General features: G+C 44.2%; 2 protein-coding genes across 22 annotated transcripts in view; one reads left to right on the top strand and one right to left on the bottom strand.

Moving 5' to 3' along the window:
- The window catches only part of LOC137431130 (disintegrin and metalloproteinase domain-containing protein 10-like), a 45,887-nt gene extending 34,589 nt beyond the window's left edge, over nt 1-11,298 (top strand). For all 4 annotated transcript variants that reach the window (XM_068122103.2, XM_068122105.2, XM_068122104.2 and 1 more), the window contains 4 exons: nt 428-527; nt 2,806-3,026; nt 8,862-8,985; nt 10,780-11,298. In XM_068122103.2, coding sequence (XP_067978204.2) covers nt 428-527; nt 2,806-3,026; nt 8,862-8,985; nt 10,780-10,859 — 525 coding nt within the window. In that variant the 3' untranslated portion in view covers nt 10,860-11,298. The remainder of the gene's footprint in view (nt 1-427; nt 528-2,805; nt 3,027-8,861; nt 8,986-10,779) is intronic.
- A 1,081-nt stretch (nt 11,299-12,379) lies between these two features.
- Nucleotides 12,380-14,277, bottom strand: part of LOC137431129 (SAFB-like transcription modulator) — a 150,176-nt gene continuing 148,278 nt past the window's right edge. For all 18 annotated transcript variants that reach the window (XM_068122096.2, XM_078781511.1, XM_078781518.1 and 15 more), the window contains one exon: nt 12,380-14,120. In XM_068122096.2, coding sequence (XP_067978197.2) covers nt 13,940-14,120 — 181 coding nt within the window. In that variant the 3' untranslated portion in view covers nt 12,380-13,939. The remainder of the gene's footprint in view (nt 14,121-14,277) is intronic.

Here is a 14,277-nt window from a genome sequence, read left to right as displayed (position 1 = left end):
TTGGACAAAAATAAAATTCCAGTCGACGAGTCGGACAAATCCAACAATGGAGAAAAAACATTTTTCTTCGTGCTTGTCTCACATTTGTCTGTCGGGTTTTTTTTTTGTTTTGTATACTGAATCGAGGCTCGTGAAAGAGCTAACATTTATTTCACAAACAAATCAACCAGACAAACAAAATATATAAAAAGAGGGAGCGGAAGACAAGATGGGGAGAGAAGGGGAAGCACACAAACACAACATTTGAGAGCAGGGAGAAGTGTCGTTTTAAGACTGTCGGCTCAAGTGGAAATTTAAGGCATGGAATGGTAAAGGGTCAAACATTGAGTCAGGGACTCGAGACATTGTAGATTTGAAGTCGGTGGCAAAATGTGGTTTGTTTATGCGGTTGTGGGCTTTCTCCTAAACCATCTTTTGGAACCCACAGGTGTGTGCTGCCTCTGTATGCAAGAAGCATGGTTTGGAGGAATGTTTTTGTGAAAGCAAAGATATGGAGAAACATTGCCACCTCTGCTGTATGAATCCAGGTAAAGAAGTCATTTCAGAACATTCCTTTAAGAACAATGGGAATAAACTATGATGGGAATTGAAGAATGTTCCATAATATTTGAACTCTGTACGGATATTAAGAAAATAAAAATAGAAAAGACTCGAGATTTATACCAAGCTGACGTTAACACAGTTTTCCATTGACAAAGTCGATACCTAAGAACTTGCGACCGGAGATGGTCATTGCTGTGGACGACCAATGACACTGGATGAAAACAACCAAACAATGCTTCCTTGACAGCCAGAAATAAGGAATTTTTATGCTAAATTAGAACCCGATTGTTTGTTTGTTTTCAAAATACTGAAGAGTTGTGCAGTTTGCACAACAATTGTCTCCTCAGTTTTGGCAGGCCAGAACCCCGTCCCAGCGGTGGAGTTGCAGTTTCCATCAAGAACTCCATTTATCACTGCCCATGTCCTGTTCTCAACCCTCTAAACCCCCAAGCGTACCTTTGGCTGGGCTTTCCTCTCAGCAATCACCTCGTTTGTCCGCGTGCTCTGCCATCCACCTAGCAGTGACTATTTACACCTCTTTCTGCCAACATGCACCAACTCATAACGAGCAATCCCAACACCCTTTTCTTCATATGGAGCAATTTCAACTGTCACCATGCCAATTGGCTGGGTGTTGGTACCTCTTCGACAAGCCACTGGATTGCAGCAAAGGACTTCTGCGACTCGATTGGTCTGACAACCTGTGAACTTTCAGACTCGGATTTGTGCCAATGGCGAACCCTTCCTTCCAGAGCTGGAAATGACTAACTTTCTCTCCAACGTCTCCAGTTCGTCGACCGCACCAATTGGTTCATCTGACAGTTATTGGTGAGAGTCCATCTCTCTGGCTATCACTCAGGGTGACTGACAAGGACTGCAAACTGCCCTCTCATTTCCAGATTGATCTTGTGTCTCTGCTGCCCCAGATATTGTCGTCTGCGAAGTCTTCCATGAAAGGCTTCTTTCTTTCTTTCTTTCTTTCTTTCTTTCTTTCTTTCTTTCTTTCTTTCTCTCTCTCTCTCTCTCTCTCTCTCTCTCTCTCTCTCTCTCTCTCTCTCTCTCTCTCTCTCTCTCTCTCTCTCTCTCTCTCTCTCTCTCTCTCTCGTTTATCCCATCTGGTCTGCATCTATTGCACACATCCTCTCGCCTCTGGGAGCCAATCTTGTTTTGAGGAAGTTGCCTTCAAACAAGGCAGGCCACCACTTCAATAAAAGCATATGCGCAAGCACTCTCAGCTCAATAGACGAGCAACAACTGTGTATGCTCAGGAGAGCTAGAAAAGATCTGGGTTAACCTTGAGGCTAAATTCTCAAACGTCGCCTTCCTCAGAGTCCTGATGGTGCATCACATCCATCTAAAATTTCTGCTTCAAATTATAAGCAAAATCAGCTGAAGTCAGATCATTAGTTCGGTTTCCGAAGCAATCACTCCACCATCGAAATGCTGCTGCTGCTCTCTTAAGCCTTCTGCTCTCTGCTGCTGCCTTGTAAAGGCTCTTAACAAGGGATAGAGGACCTGAATTTCAGATAAGACATCAGAATTGTCTCTCTGTATCTATACTGCACAAACGCCCAAATCATTGGGTTATGTACACTAACTCCAGACATCTCAAGTGTTTGACACAGTTTGGCACCTGGTCTTGCTCTCCCAACTCAGCCTATTGCATTCAAGGCCAGACTTCGTGAGCCCATGCCTCATAACGGAATCCTCTTATCTCGTCTCCTTTACCTGTCGAGGCCAAAGTGCCCCAAAGCATTGTCTTGGTCCCAAGCCCTATTCCTCAACGATTTGATTCTCTGGGAAATCTCCCTGATCTTTTCGTTGATCACTCCACACTCTGCCATAGCATCCTCATTATATCAAGGTCTGCAGAGAAGATTAATGACCAAAGAATCGCCCCCCCCCCCCCTCCAAACAAACAGAAATATGGTTAAGTGATGCAATTGGAGCGTTCGGCATAACTTAGATTGAGAAAGGGGGATGAATTTGGAAAGAACAAGTAAATGAAGAATGTTTAGAAGAGGTTGTCAGGAGGAGACAATAAAAGGAATGTGTAGGACATGTGGGGAGGGGAAAAACCTTGTAATTTTTCCTGTATGTGTCCTGTATTTTTCCTGTAAATCCTACGAGTGCTTTTCTCACATTGACCATTACTAGTTGTTGAGTTTGAGCACATGAAATAATTTCCATTCTTAATCATTGACCAGCCTTGCTACTCAAATGTGACTAAACCAAACAGACGGATTGCTTGATGAACCACAGGAGACCCTCGGTCCTGTTCCAGCACGGACGACTCACGCTGGGCAACCGCTTTTCACCACACTTTACTGCGCCTGAACCCAGGCTCTTCATGTGGCAACTACCGTGGATACTGTGACTCGTTCCAGCGCTGCCGCATCGTCAATCCAGAAGGAACCTTCTCTCGTCTCAAGAACGCCATCTTTCGTCCAACCAAATTCAAATCGATGTCTGAGTGGGTCAGGGTAAGTAGCATTGGCTACGCAAGTAAATTGACAAATGAAAAGATTATATTATTGGTGGACAATAAGAGGCAATCAGTTGAGTATGCTCAGTCATTGATCTTCTTTTCCCTCCATAAGGGGTGAGGGTCCAATGGAAACATTCTTCTGACATACCTTGACCACAGTACAACTACACCTCTCCATCTGTCCGCAGCCAACTCTCCCCACCTTATTGTTATCCTTCCTCATATAAACATTCCATCTCCAGAAGATCAGAACTTTCCCTTTCAACTTCCTATATTTTTATGCCTCTGCCTCCGAAGGTGGCAGGAGACATTACATATGCACGGGCTAAACCTCATTTTTCTCAACAACTACATGTCCGATTGAGACAAAACTTTCAGGATAGCAGCAACACCCACGTATAATGTTTTAATGATAATGGTGACATCATATGTCACATTGTATGGCAGCCATCTTGGATTAAATGCAATTAATTAAAAAATTATTTCTCAGAAACCACTACATGGAGAAATTTGAAACTTGCCACATTGTCAAGTACTCCCAATGGGGAACAAAAGCATGATAATTATGGCATCATTGCTGAAGTGGAATACCAGCCATAAATGTTTTAAATGAACTAGTGAGGTACCCGTGCTACGCACGGGTGGGAGGCCAGAAGCAAACAGGCAATGCAGATACGGCGAATGCTAAAGCATGAAACCAATAAATTCCACATTCCTGCAGCACCTTCAGTCGCACGTCAAACATGGACAGCAAGTTCGTGAAGGACTTCCATGAAAAACGTACCCGTTCGCAAACAAACGGGTACGTTCACTATAGAAACATCGATCGGTGGGTCCGTGGCGAATCTGCATATGGCGATCAGTGAAGTTCACGTTCAGAAAGTAGAAACCATCACGGCATGTCGTCATTCACTTGAACTCGATATCTCTTTTTTTTATTCCAAACAACATAACTCCAATCACAAAATAAACTCTAAACAACATTGTTAATGTTTCCTTCATTGTAAAAACTACCAAGTCAACAGTTAAAAGGATTTTGAGCCGATAGGTGTTACGGCCTTTGCAAGATCGATGGAGACAGCGATCAATAGCTCATACACCGCCCAAACAGCTATGTGGAATTATCTCATGTAGAGATTAAACCCATGTCGTTTGAACTTTGGCCGAGGTCATTATTTACTTTTAATGATGTTTATATACAACAACACACACAACATGCATTTTAAGGCCATTTTCCCTGCTAGAGTGGGGGTTAGCCTTGCGGTCCCCATGACAATCTTCTCCATTTTGCCCTATTTTCTGCATCTCTCCTTGTTAACCCCCTTGCCCGCATTTCTTCTTCCACCATCTTTAGCCAAGTCTTTCTCGGTCTTCCCCATCCTCTACTTCCTTCTACATTCATTTCCATCACTCTTCTAAACCAGTCACTTTCATCCTTCCTCAACACATGACCAAACCATCTCAACCTGTTTCTCTTCACAGCATCAATCACAGGCTCTATTCCCATCATCTTTCGCAATTCATCATTTGTCTTCCTCTCTCTCAACGATACTCCGCACATCCACCGAACCATTCACATTTCCACTCTTTCCAGCCTTCGTTGCTGCTCTACGTTCATTACCCATGTCTCTCTCCCATAAATCATAACACTTCTCACACATGCAGCATACACCTTTCCCTTCAGCTTCAACGACACTCCCCTCCTCGTCAGCATGCCACTCAGTTCCCGAAACTTCTTCCATGCACATCTCACTCTTGCAACCGTTGCCGAGTCTGATCCACCTTCTCCATTCAGCATGTCTCCGAGGTAGCAAAATGTTTTAACACATTCCAGCCTCACGCCGTCTCCAAGATCCAACTCAACATTACCTCCTTCTGCAGCTCCCTCTGTGCACACCTTACATTTGAATGTCGCTGCCACACTGGTTAATGACCCTCTCAGACCACTATATTTTTGATGAACCCACTCAGCGCACATTGTACATTGAATGGAGGTCACTCTGACACCCTTCCTGCACACAGCACATGGCCACTTCCCAGTTCTTTCCACCTCACCACATGCTTTACCACTTGCCATCACCTTCGTCTTTCCTATATTCACCTTCAGACCTTTTGTCTCCATACATTCCTTCCACTTGTTCATCTTTTCCTTCAGTCCATCCATACCTTCCACAATCAACACCAGATCATCTGCATACAACAACTCCCACAGTAAACCCTCCTTTACGTTCTGAGCCAGCACCTCCGTCACAGCTACAAATAGTAGTGGACTTAGTACCGACACCTGATGCACTCCCACCTTCATCTCAAACTCACCACTGTTCCCGTCTTTCGTCCTTACAGCTGTGCGTGCTCTTTTGTACATTGCCATCACTACTCTGATCAACCATTCCTCCACTCCGAACTTCCTCAATGCCGATGTCAATACTTCACGTGGAACCCTATCGAATGCTTTCTCCAGATCAACAACCCCAAGAAACAACTTCTTCCTCTTCTCCATGTACTTCTCCTGCAACTGCCTCACAATAAAGAGCGTGTCTGTCGTTCCTCTTCCTGGCATAAATCCAAACTGCATTTCGTCGATCTTCACCTTCTTCCTTATCCTCCTCTCCAACACCCTTTCCAATACCTTCATTCCATGCTCCAATAACTTTATCGCTCGGTACGAGCCACACTCCAGAGGGTCACCTTTCCTCTTGTATAGAGGGACGAGGGTACTCAGTTCCCAATCCACTGGAATGCAGCCTTCTTTCACCACCAGATTACAGATCTCTGTCATTCTCTACACACCCCAACTTCCTGCTGCCTTCAACATATCTCCCACAACTCCCGTCGGCCCTCCCGCTTTTCTACTCTTCATTGCTTTTATCGCTTCCTCAACTTCCTTCTCAGTTATCTTCTCTGCCGGTCCTAAAACTGGGTTACTCTATGTTGCCATCCCATTCATTCTCTGTATTCAACAGCATTTCCATATATCTCTTCTTTCTTCCTTTAATTCCATCTGGGTCCACAACGATTTGTCCCACTGCATCCTTCAAGCAACTCACCCCCATCACATCACACCTCTCTTTCGCTATCTGCTTTGCAATCCTGAATACCGCTCTCTGACCCTCTTCCGAATCCAAGCTTTCTCCGAACATTTTTCTACATGCCTCCTGCGCCTTTGCTACCTCCTTCTTTGCAGCCTTCTTGCCTGCCTTATAACTTTCATGCTCTGTTTTTTCTGCTCCCGTACCCTTCGCCTTCTGCCACCCCTTGAACTTCCTCCTCTTCTCGTCAATCCTCTTTCCAACTTCCTCATCCCACCACCATGTTTCCGAGTGCCTCCGTGGTCCTATTGTCCATCCACATACCTCACCAACGGCTCCCAACAGACTATCTTTCATAGACATCCAACCACGTTCAAGCTCAACCACATCATCCTCTACCCTACTCAGCCTCTCTTTTAATGCCTCCCTTACTGTCACCTCTTTCAACCTCCACACCTTCATTCTCGGTTGGTACTTCACCCGCCGAGCTCTCCTCGCACCTTTCACCCTTATGTCGCAGACAACCAAGTGGTGCTGTGAAATAGCCTCCTCCCCCGGGATCACCTTTGTCTCCCGGAGGTGTTTATATACGAAACAAAAAGAAGATAATTGGTTTTGGGTCGCCCTTTCCGCATATCTCGTGGGATTGTGAATTGGAGAGACGACCGTGATGGCAGGGAGGGGGTTGGCATTCTCTCAAGCAGGGATTCAACCCATGTCCTTATAAAAGGTCTTTGTCCAAGGTCACCGAGTCCGATCGGTGCAGCCAATCACTGCAGCTGTGCAGCGCAGCCGTGCAGAGATCGGTGCAGCCGTTTGTGCGGCACCCGGGAAAATAACGTTATGCGGGAGTCCAAACCTGAAAATGCTGGAGGCCAAAGCTGAAATTGGAAAAGCAATACGTGTATACCCTATTTTAATCCAGGAGATCCCAGGGTTACCCAACCAAAATATTGTTGCGATCGGTTCACCCGTTTTTGCGGTACCTTCTAACGGACGGACGGACGGACGGACAATTGGTGAATTATAGTAAGATGCCTTATCCTAAAAATCTGAAATTGCATGCATATGATCTATGACCCATTTGTATTTAAATATTAAATTTATGACATCATAGGTCACATGGTTTGGCAGTCACATTGTATTTAACCAAAACCATTCAAAAAAAAATAATCTCCCAAACCACCGAAGATATCGACTCGAAACTGTGTCATCAACTAGGCATAGCGACTAAAAGTTGATCACGAAAACGTCATCGGTCACATAGTGTGGCAGCCATATTGGATTGCAGGAAAATATTAAATAATTATATCTCAGAAACTGCTTACCCTATCGATACGAAACTTTACAAACGTCATCTAATACCATTGCTGCATGTAGTTTGAAAATGATGCTGTCATAGGTCACGTGGTTTAACAGCCATCGTGGAAAGAGAAACAAACTTTATCCGATCAACACGAAACTTCCACAAACGTGCTCCCCTACCCAAACATATGCAGAGTGTACATTTTTGATGTCATATGTCAGGGTTTGGCAGCCATATTAGCTTGAATGCCGATATTTAAAATAAAAAAACCCCTTCTCGGAAACCGCTTCACCGATCGATGTGAAACCTGTCATGCATGGTAAACATGTCATACTTGAGAAGAGCTGAAGGGATTGAAATCAAACTTGTTTATTTTTTAAAAGTCAACGAGGGCATCTAACCGTTATCACAGGCAGGGACTATGCGGAAGCATATTGGCAACGCAGTCACATTGCCCTAGTTATGTCTAGCATCGCATTCTCTCCACATGTATACCAACCCATACCCTCCTTTGCACCTTGGCCTCCCTCCACATGTATACCAACCCATACCCTCCTTTGCACCTTGGCCTCCCTCCACATGTATACCAACCCATACCCTCCTTTGCACCTTGGCCTCCGATCGACCATCTTCAGTCACTGTTCACCCCATATACTCATTCCTCTCTCTCTCTCTGATCTCCTTCCCCTCCAACCTGATATTAATTTCTAGTCTCTGCTGCCCAACCCACATCACCTGTCTTCTCCAAACTCATTTTCAGCCCACGCTTCGAAAATGCTCCCTTCGCACTCCCCCAGTACCTCCTGCATTTCTCACTTACCCTGCACCACAACATTGATGAGAGATGCAAAACCGAATCCTAAACTCCAGGAATCGATCCCAAATGCCGAAATATTTGAGTTAAATAAGAGAATACACTAATCATGCAAAAGAAAAGCCAAAATCGATATTAAAATGCCTACAAACTGGTAATTTGTTGCCTGTGAGCATCGGCATCATCGACATTATCAAGTAAAGAGTAAAATGGATGAAATGATTTGTACATTGCTCGAGACCTTCTTCCTCCCCTCGTAGGCAGCACCTGGCTCTATCGTTGTTGCTGATGCAGTGACCTTTGTAGGATAGGACAGGAATTTGGACTCGGCCAAAGTGCCGGTGATATCTCTGCCACTCTGTCGAGACATGGGACCCATATCGTCCAATACAAGCAGACGTGACACCAGGCTTAACGTCAAACCAAGGGATGGTGCACTCAGTGATGCAACACCTAACCTGCAAAGCAGATTTGGTATTTTGATGTCAGAAAAGTAGGTGCACCTAAACACAAATAGGTAGGTTCAAGATGGCTCGTTTCCATAGCTCCTTCACCTGCTCATTTTAGTAGGACCTGCTCATTTTAGGTTGTGCATCTGTAATAAATAACTTTTGCTTTGTTGTATTATCCAGATGGTTCAACTGAACTTACCATTAATTAAAAAAACATGTTTTGTGCCAGGCACGATGGTGGATTCTAGCTTTGTTACTGCTGGGATTGGTGCTCATAATGTCAGTGTTGATGTACTTCTGCAGCGTTTACACTCCCACAAGCAACCCAAACAAGACTCGACAGAGGAAATTCTGTAAGTATGGAAAGCAAGGGCTAAGGTGGAACTAGCTAATAACTAGAACGGCACTATGCCGTCGCAACGTCGACCGATATGCCTCCGCCCACATTAGTTCATCATGATACATACTTGTACGAAGTTTGATTTAAATCCCTTCCGCTGTATTTAAGTATCACATTTTTACTGACATGACCTCTGACCTTTGATGCAGAACTCCAATCAGTTCATTCTTTTTTTAAATCATAATATATACTTATATAAAACTTGGTCAAAATCCCATCACCGGTTTACGAGTTAACGCAGTAACAGATTTTTTTTTACCGAAAGGGACCTCTGACCTCTTGACCCCATCATCTAATCAGTTCATCTTTGCGTCATTATACATACTTGTACCAAATTTGACTTGATTCCGTTCAGCTGTTGTCAAATTATCATGGTAATGAAAACATATTAGTCTCTGACCTTTGACCTATTGATAAAATCTAATGAGTTCATCTTGGCATCATAATATAGAGGTGTTCAAGTTTGGGCAAAATCCCATCACTGGTTCACAGGTTAGCTCGGCAACAGAATGTTTACGTAACAGGACCTCTAACCTTTGACCTCGTGACCCCAAAATCGAATCCGTTGATCTTTACATCATTATGCATACATGTACCAAGTTTGAATTGGATCCCTTCAGCTGTTCTCAAGTTATAAACCTATTACAGACTTTGACCTTTTGACCCCAAAATCAAATCAATTCATCTTTACTCATCATACATACCTGCACCAAGTTTGACGAAGATCCCTTCTGTCGTTCTCAAGTTATCGTGGTAACGAGAACCTATCGTGGACGGACGGACAGACAACCCAGAAACATAATGCCTCCAGCTACTTCGTCAGCGGTGAAAGACACGTGAAAGGCTTCCGTCTGGCCACTCTGCCATAAAGCCCTGATCGGTGGAGTGTTGTAGTGATGGTTGTCCTTCTGGAAGTTTCTCCCATCTCCACACAGGATCTCTGGAGCTCAGCCCGAGTGACCATCGGGTTCTTGGTCACCTCTCTTACCAAGGCCCTTCTCCCCCGATTGCTCAGTTTGGCCAGGCGGCCAGCTCTAGGAAGAGTCCTGGTTGTTCCAAACTTCTTCCATTTAAGAATTATGGAGGCCACTGTGCTCCTGGGAACCTTCAATGCAGCAGAACCTTTTTTGTAGGCTTCCCCAGATCTGTGCCTCGACACAATCCTGTCTCTGAGCTCTGCAGGCAGTTCCTTCGACCTCATGGCTTGGTTTTTGCTCTGATATGCATTGTCAGCTGTGAGACCTTATATAGACAGGTGTGTGCCTTTCCTAATCATATCCAATCAATTGAATTTACCACAGGTAGACTCCAATCAAGGTGTAGAAACATCTCAAAGATGATCAAGAGAAATGGGAGACACCTGAGCTAAATTTCAAGTGTCATAGCAAAGGGTCTGAATACTTATGTAAATGTGATATTTCAGTTTTTTCTTTTTAATACATTTGCAAAACTTTCTAAAATCCTGTTTTCTCTTTGTCATTTTGGGGTATTGAGTGTAGATTGATGAGGGAAAAAATGAATTTAAACGATTTCAGCAAAAGGCTGCAACATAACAAAATGTGAAAAAAGTGAAGGGGTCTGAATACTTTCTGAATGCACTATTTCTGCACCAATTACACATCTTAACCTCGAGTCATTGTTGTAGCTTTGCATGTCTGACAATGCAAAATAAAAAGGGCAGGTAAATTGATCAACATTCACTCCCACCTCCTTACAACACCCCGGACCCCATTTTTTCTCTTTACAGCAATAAGACATCGCCCACCACACCACCACCATCGAGCTACACACCAAGGAACGACCAGAGAAGACATTGCCATGACTTAAAACTGGGCAATGGTTTTTTTTTTCAGTACCATGTAATTACTCCATTTCAAACATTCCTTTTCCTGATGCATGATTCTCTAACTTTCAAAGCTTGTATTCCCTTCCCACTCGACAATTCTGAATCTGTTGTTGATTTCGGAAAACATAGGAGGGAGCTCAATGTATTCCAACCTGTCAAAATCTTACCACAAAAAAAAAAATCCTGGTCTAGTCAGACTTGGACAGTGCCACCGATTCACCTGAAGCAGGGTTTGAATGTGATAGCGGTTACCAGTATTGGTTGTTGTTGTTTTACTGTTTAGGACGTGGCGTCATCTGACGCTGTCCCACCCATGCTCGGTTGTGCCTTCGTCACCCACATCTTCTTCCTCTTTGCTCTCTGATTTCCATGGACTCTGCTTTGCGTGAGCTCCCAATAAACTCGAGCTGTTCGCAGAAACGGTGTGCTGTGTGATCTGATGGATTGAGAACACGATAAGGTCGATCCCAACTAACTGGTGCAGGCAAGAAAAGACAGATCAGTGAGGTCAATGGGATGTGAGTGGTAGCGGACCAGACTATTCAACTGCACAAGTGGGACAGAGAAAGGAGGCCGTTTGGTTTCATCTGAGACAGCCAGCTGTGATCAGGGCTGTCTGTACCCATGTCCGACTGCTCTAGACCAACTGCAACACCTTGAATGGACGAGCATCACTGCTGCAAGGTCTTCTTTTTGGCCGAGTAGAATAACTAACTTGTGGCATTGATGGGGTGCCCATGCCCCCTATACGTTGCAGCAGGAATTTGGCTAGGGTGTTGGCGATAACTCACCTACTGTTCATAAACGACAATGAGATCTTTAACGTCCACCAATACCAGCAGAGGATACCGCGTGATGTCCATCCAAGGAACTGCTCGCACAATGAAACAAGGCCCTGCCTGCAAAACAGGACGAGAGGTTTATAACTGGGGCGAGATTCAAAACCAAGATCGGCAGCTCAGCGGTGTGCATACCTTTAAGGCCTAAGCCATCCTGGTAGCCGAAGGTTGTCAATACCTGCACTTTTTTTTTGAGAGAACAAAACAAACATCTGGATGCAACTTCCACGATTGGCTGCCAATGTCGTGATGCTGTTCATCTTGACTAACACAAGATGGCGACCTGCAGCCAGTGTATCCTGCTGTCACTTCTGTAAAAATGTCCTAAAAAGGTTGTTGTTGTTGTTTTTCTTGTTCTCAACTGCATAATTTAAAATTTTCATTATTACAATTTCTATAACCTGGAAGTGTAGCATAACCTGCTCTTGCTTTGAATTACCATTACTCCATGGACTCATCTGCTTCGGAGACACCACACAGCTTTACCGATCCCCTCCGAAAGTTTTGCTTCCCCATCCAATGCCGCGTGGCCTCTCGTATCACAATAAAGCGATGAATGACAAACGTTGGATAAAAACTTAAAGCTTTTTGCTGATTGCAATGGTTGAAAATCTGATGCATCTCAAATGATATTGTATCCACACCAAAACAATGACGTGCAATTACTCAAGCGTGTTCAAATGTTTATTCCAAACTCACCTGAAAAATTAACCATCAACACTAAAATAAGACTAAGATACAAGAAAACGGCAAAAGCTTTCATACCATTTCTGAGTTCAGAAAAATTAACATTTGCAAGTCTGGAGCATCAATGGCAATGATTAATGGGCATAAGTCCCGTTGATGTGAAGGCGGTGCAAATTAGAGGCGTCTATGACGTCACATTCACAGGTGATTCGAGACAGAGGAGGAAACATTCAGAGTTGTAGTCGTCAATCAAGCTACGCACTCAGCGATGAATTTGTCAACGAAAACGGTGACGCCCGATGACAAACCAATTTATACACTATTCCAAATGGTGACCGCAATTCATCGGAATGATGACGGAGGCCAAAATGACTGCTTTAAGTTGGTCAACGAATACTGTCCAGCTGAGCCTGGTGTTGGGCTAGCGGCTAGGGTGCCGGCTTAGGATCCTAGGATCCTGGGTTCGAATCGCGGTCAATCGCTGAATTAACACCAGGGAGGTTGACTCAGCCTGTCATCCTTCCGAGGTCGGCAAATTGAGTACCAGTTCACTGGTAATTCCCTGCTTGTCGTTAAAGGCGGCAAAAGGGGTTGGCGTCAAGAAGGGCATCCGGCCGTAAAACATTGCTTCAAAAAGGGGACCGAAAAACAACAACAACCACAGTTCCCGAAAAAGGCCAACCCCCGCTTGCGGGGAAAAAATGGCCTCTAAAGGTGTTTTTTTTTTTTTTTTGAGCATCTCTGCAAACTCGGTTTCAGTGGTTTTGTAAAGGGCGCATATAGCTGGCGGAGAAAGGTAGGATCGTGGAAATAATCATTATGCTGCTGGTGGGGAGGTGTGCAGGTAGACACTGCACCTGGAGTGATGATCCTACAAGTCTGAAGCGGACAAGAGCAAATGTTATTTGTAGATTGCAATAAAAAAAACAAAAAAACAAACCCAAGGTATGACACCGATTAAACCAAGGTAAGTATGAATTCCTTCAAGTATTCAATGAAGTGAATCCAAATTATTCAATGTACATTGTGGTGAATGGGGGGGTGGGGAGGGGGGTTGATAATTGGTCAACTGTTAAGAAAAAAACAAAATTATTCTCCATCCTTCCTCCATGCCCCAAATCCCAGTCACCACCTCAGAAGTGGCAAAATTAATGAAAATGGGCAGACGCTCAGTGCTGAGAATGACAAATGAGGGAATGAAAGGGTTTACTCAAGATAACATTTGTCACATTGAATGAGGTCAAAAATGAGGATCGAAAAGAACAGGAAGTACTCTGTCATTACCCCCAAACAAAACAGACGAATGATTGAAGGAATAATTTAACAATCAGCAAGTAGTTTTTACGTGTTTATTCAAACAGGTATGTTCATGTTGAAAAGTAAAATTGATAAAATCAAATATAAAATACAGTGGAAAGAAAAAAAAGAAAGAAAAAAAAGGGCAGCCATGAACCAAAGCACTGAAAAGGTTTTGTATATTTCAGAGGAGAACGGCACATATTTCCTTCCAAAGGATTGGTGCTTGGTTGGGACGCTCAGTAGCGACGCGTGTTACGTGGATCGAAGCGCACGTCTGCGGTGGAGGCAAAAAGACGAGCAGGCACAGAGAACCCCCCAGAGGGAGGCATGGCGCCCGCGGCCAACATCTGTACCGTGCGACTGATCGCCTGCACGGAGGGCTGTTGTGCGGCACCAGATGGGTACGCACTGCCGTGGCTGATGGAAGACATTAGCGAATCAATAAAGGCCCGATGTTCATCACAGCCTATTTAAACTCCATGTTTCTGCATCATCATTCACCAATGCCTCATTTATATAAGGACGAGAATAATATAATAGAGGTTCGAGCATTATATTTGGGACGCTGATTAAA

Source organism: Myxine glutinosa, chromosome 7, assembly GCF_964187855.1.
Source record: "Myxine glutinosa chromosome 7, kmMyxGlut1.1, whole genome shotgun sequence".
Taxonomy (NCBI): domain Eukaryota; kingdom Metazoa; phylum Chordata; class Myxini; order Myxiniformes; family Myxinidae; genus Myxine; species Myxine glutinosa.
Note: the sequence above shows the minus strand (reverse complement) of the source record. Positions and strands in the feature narration are given on the sequence as shown.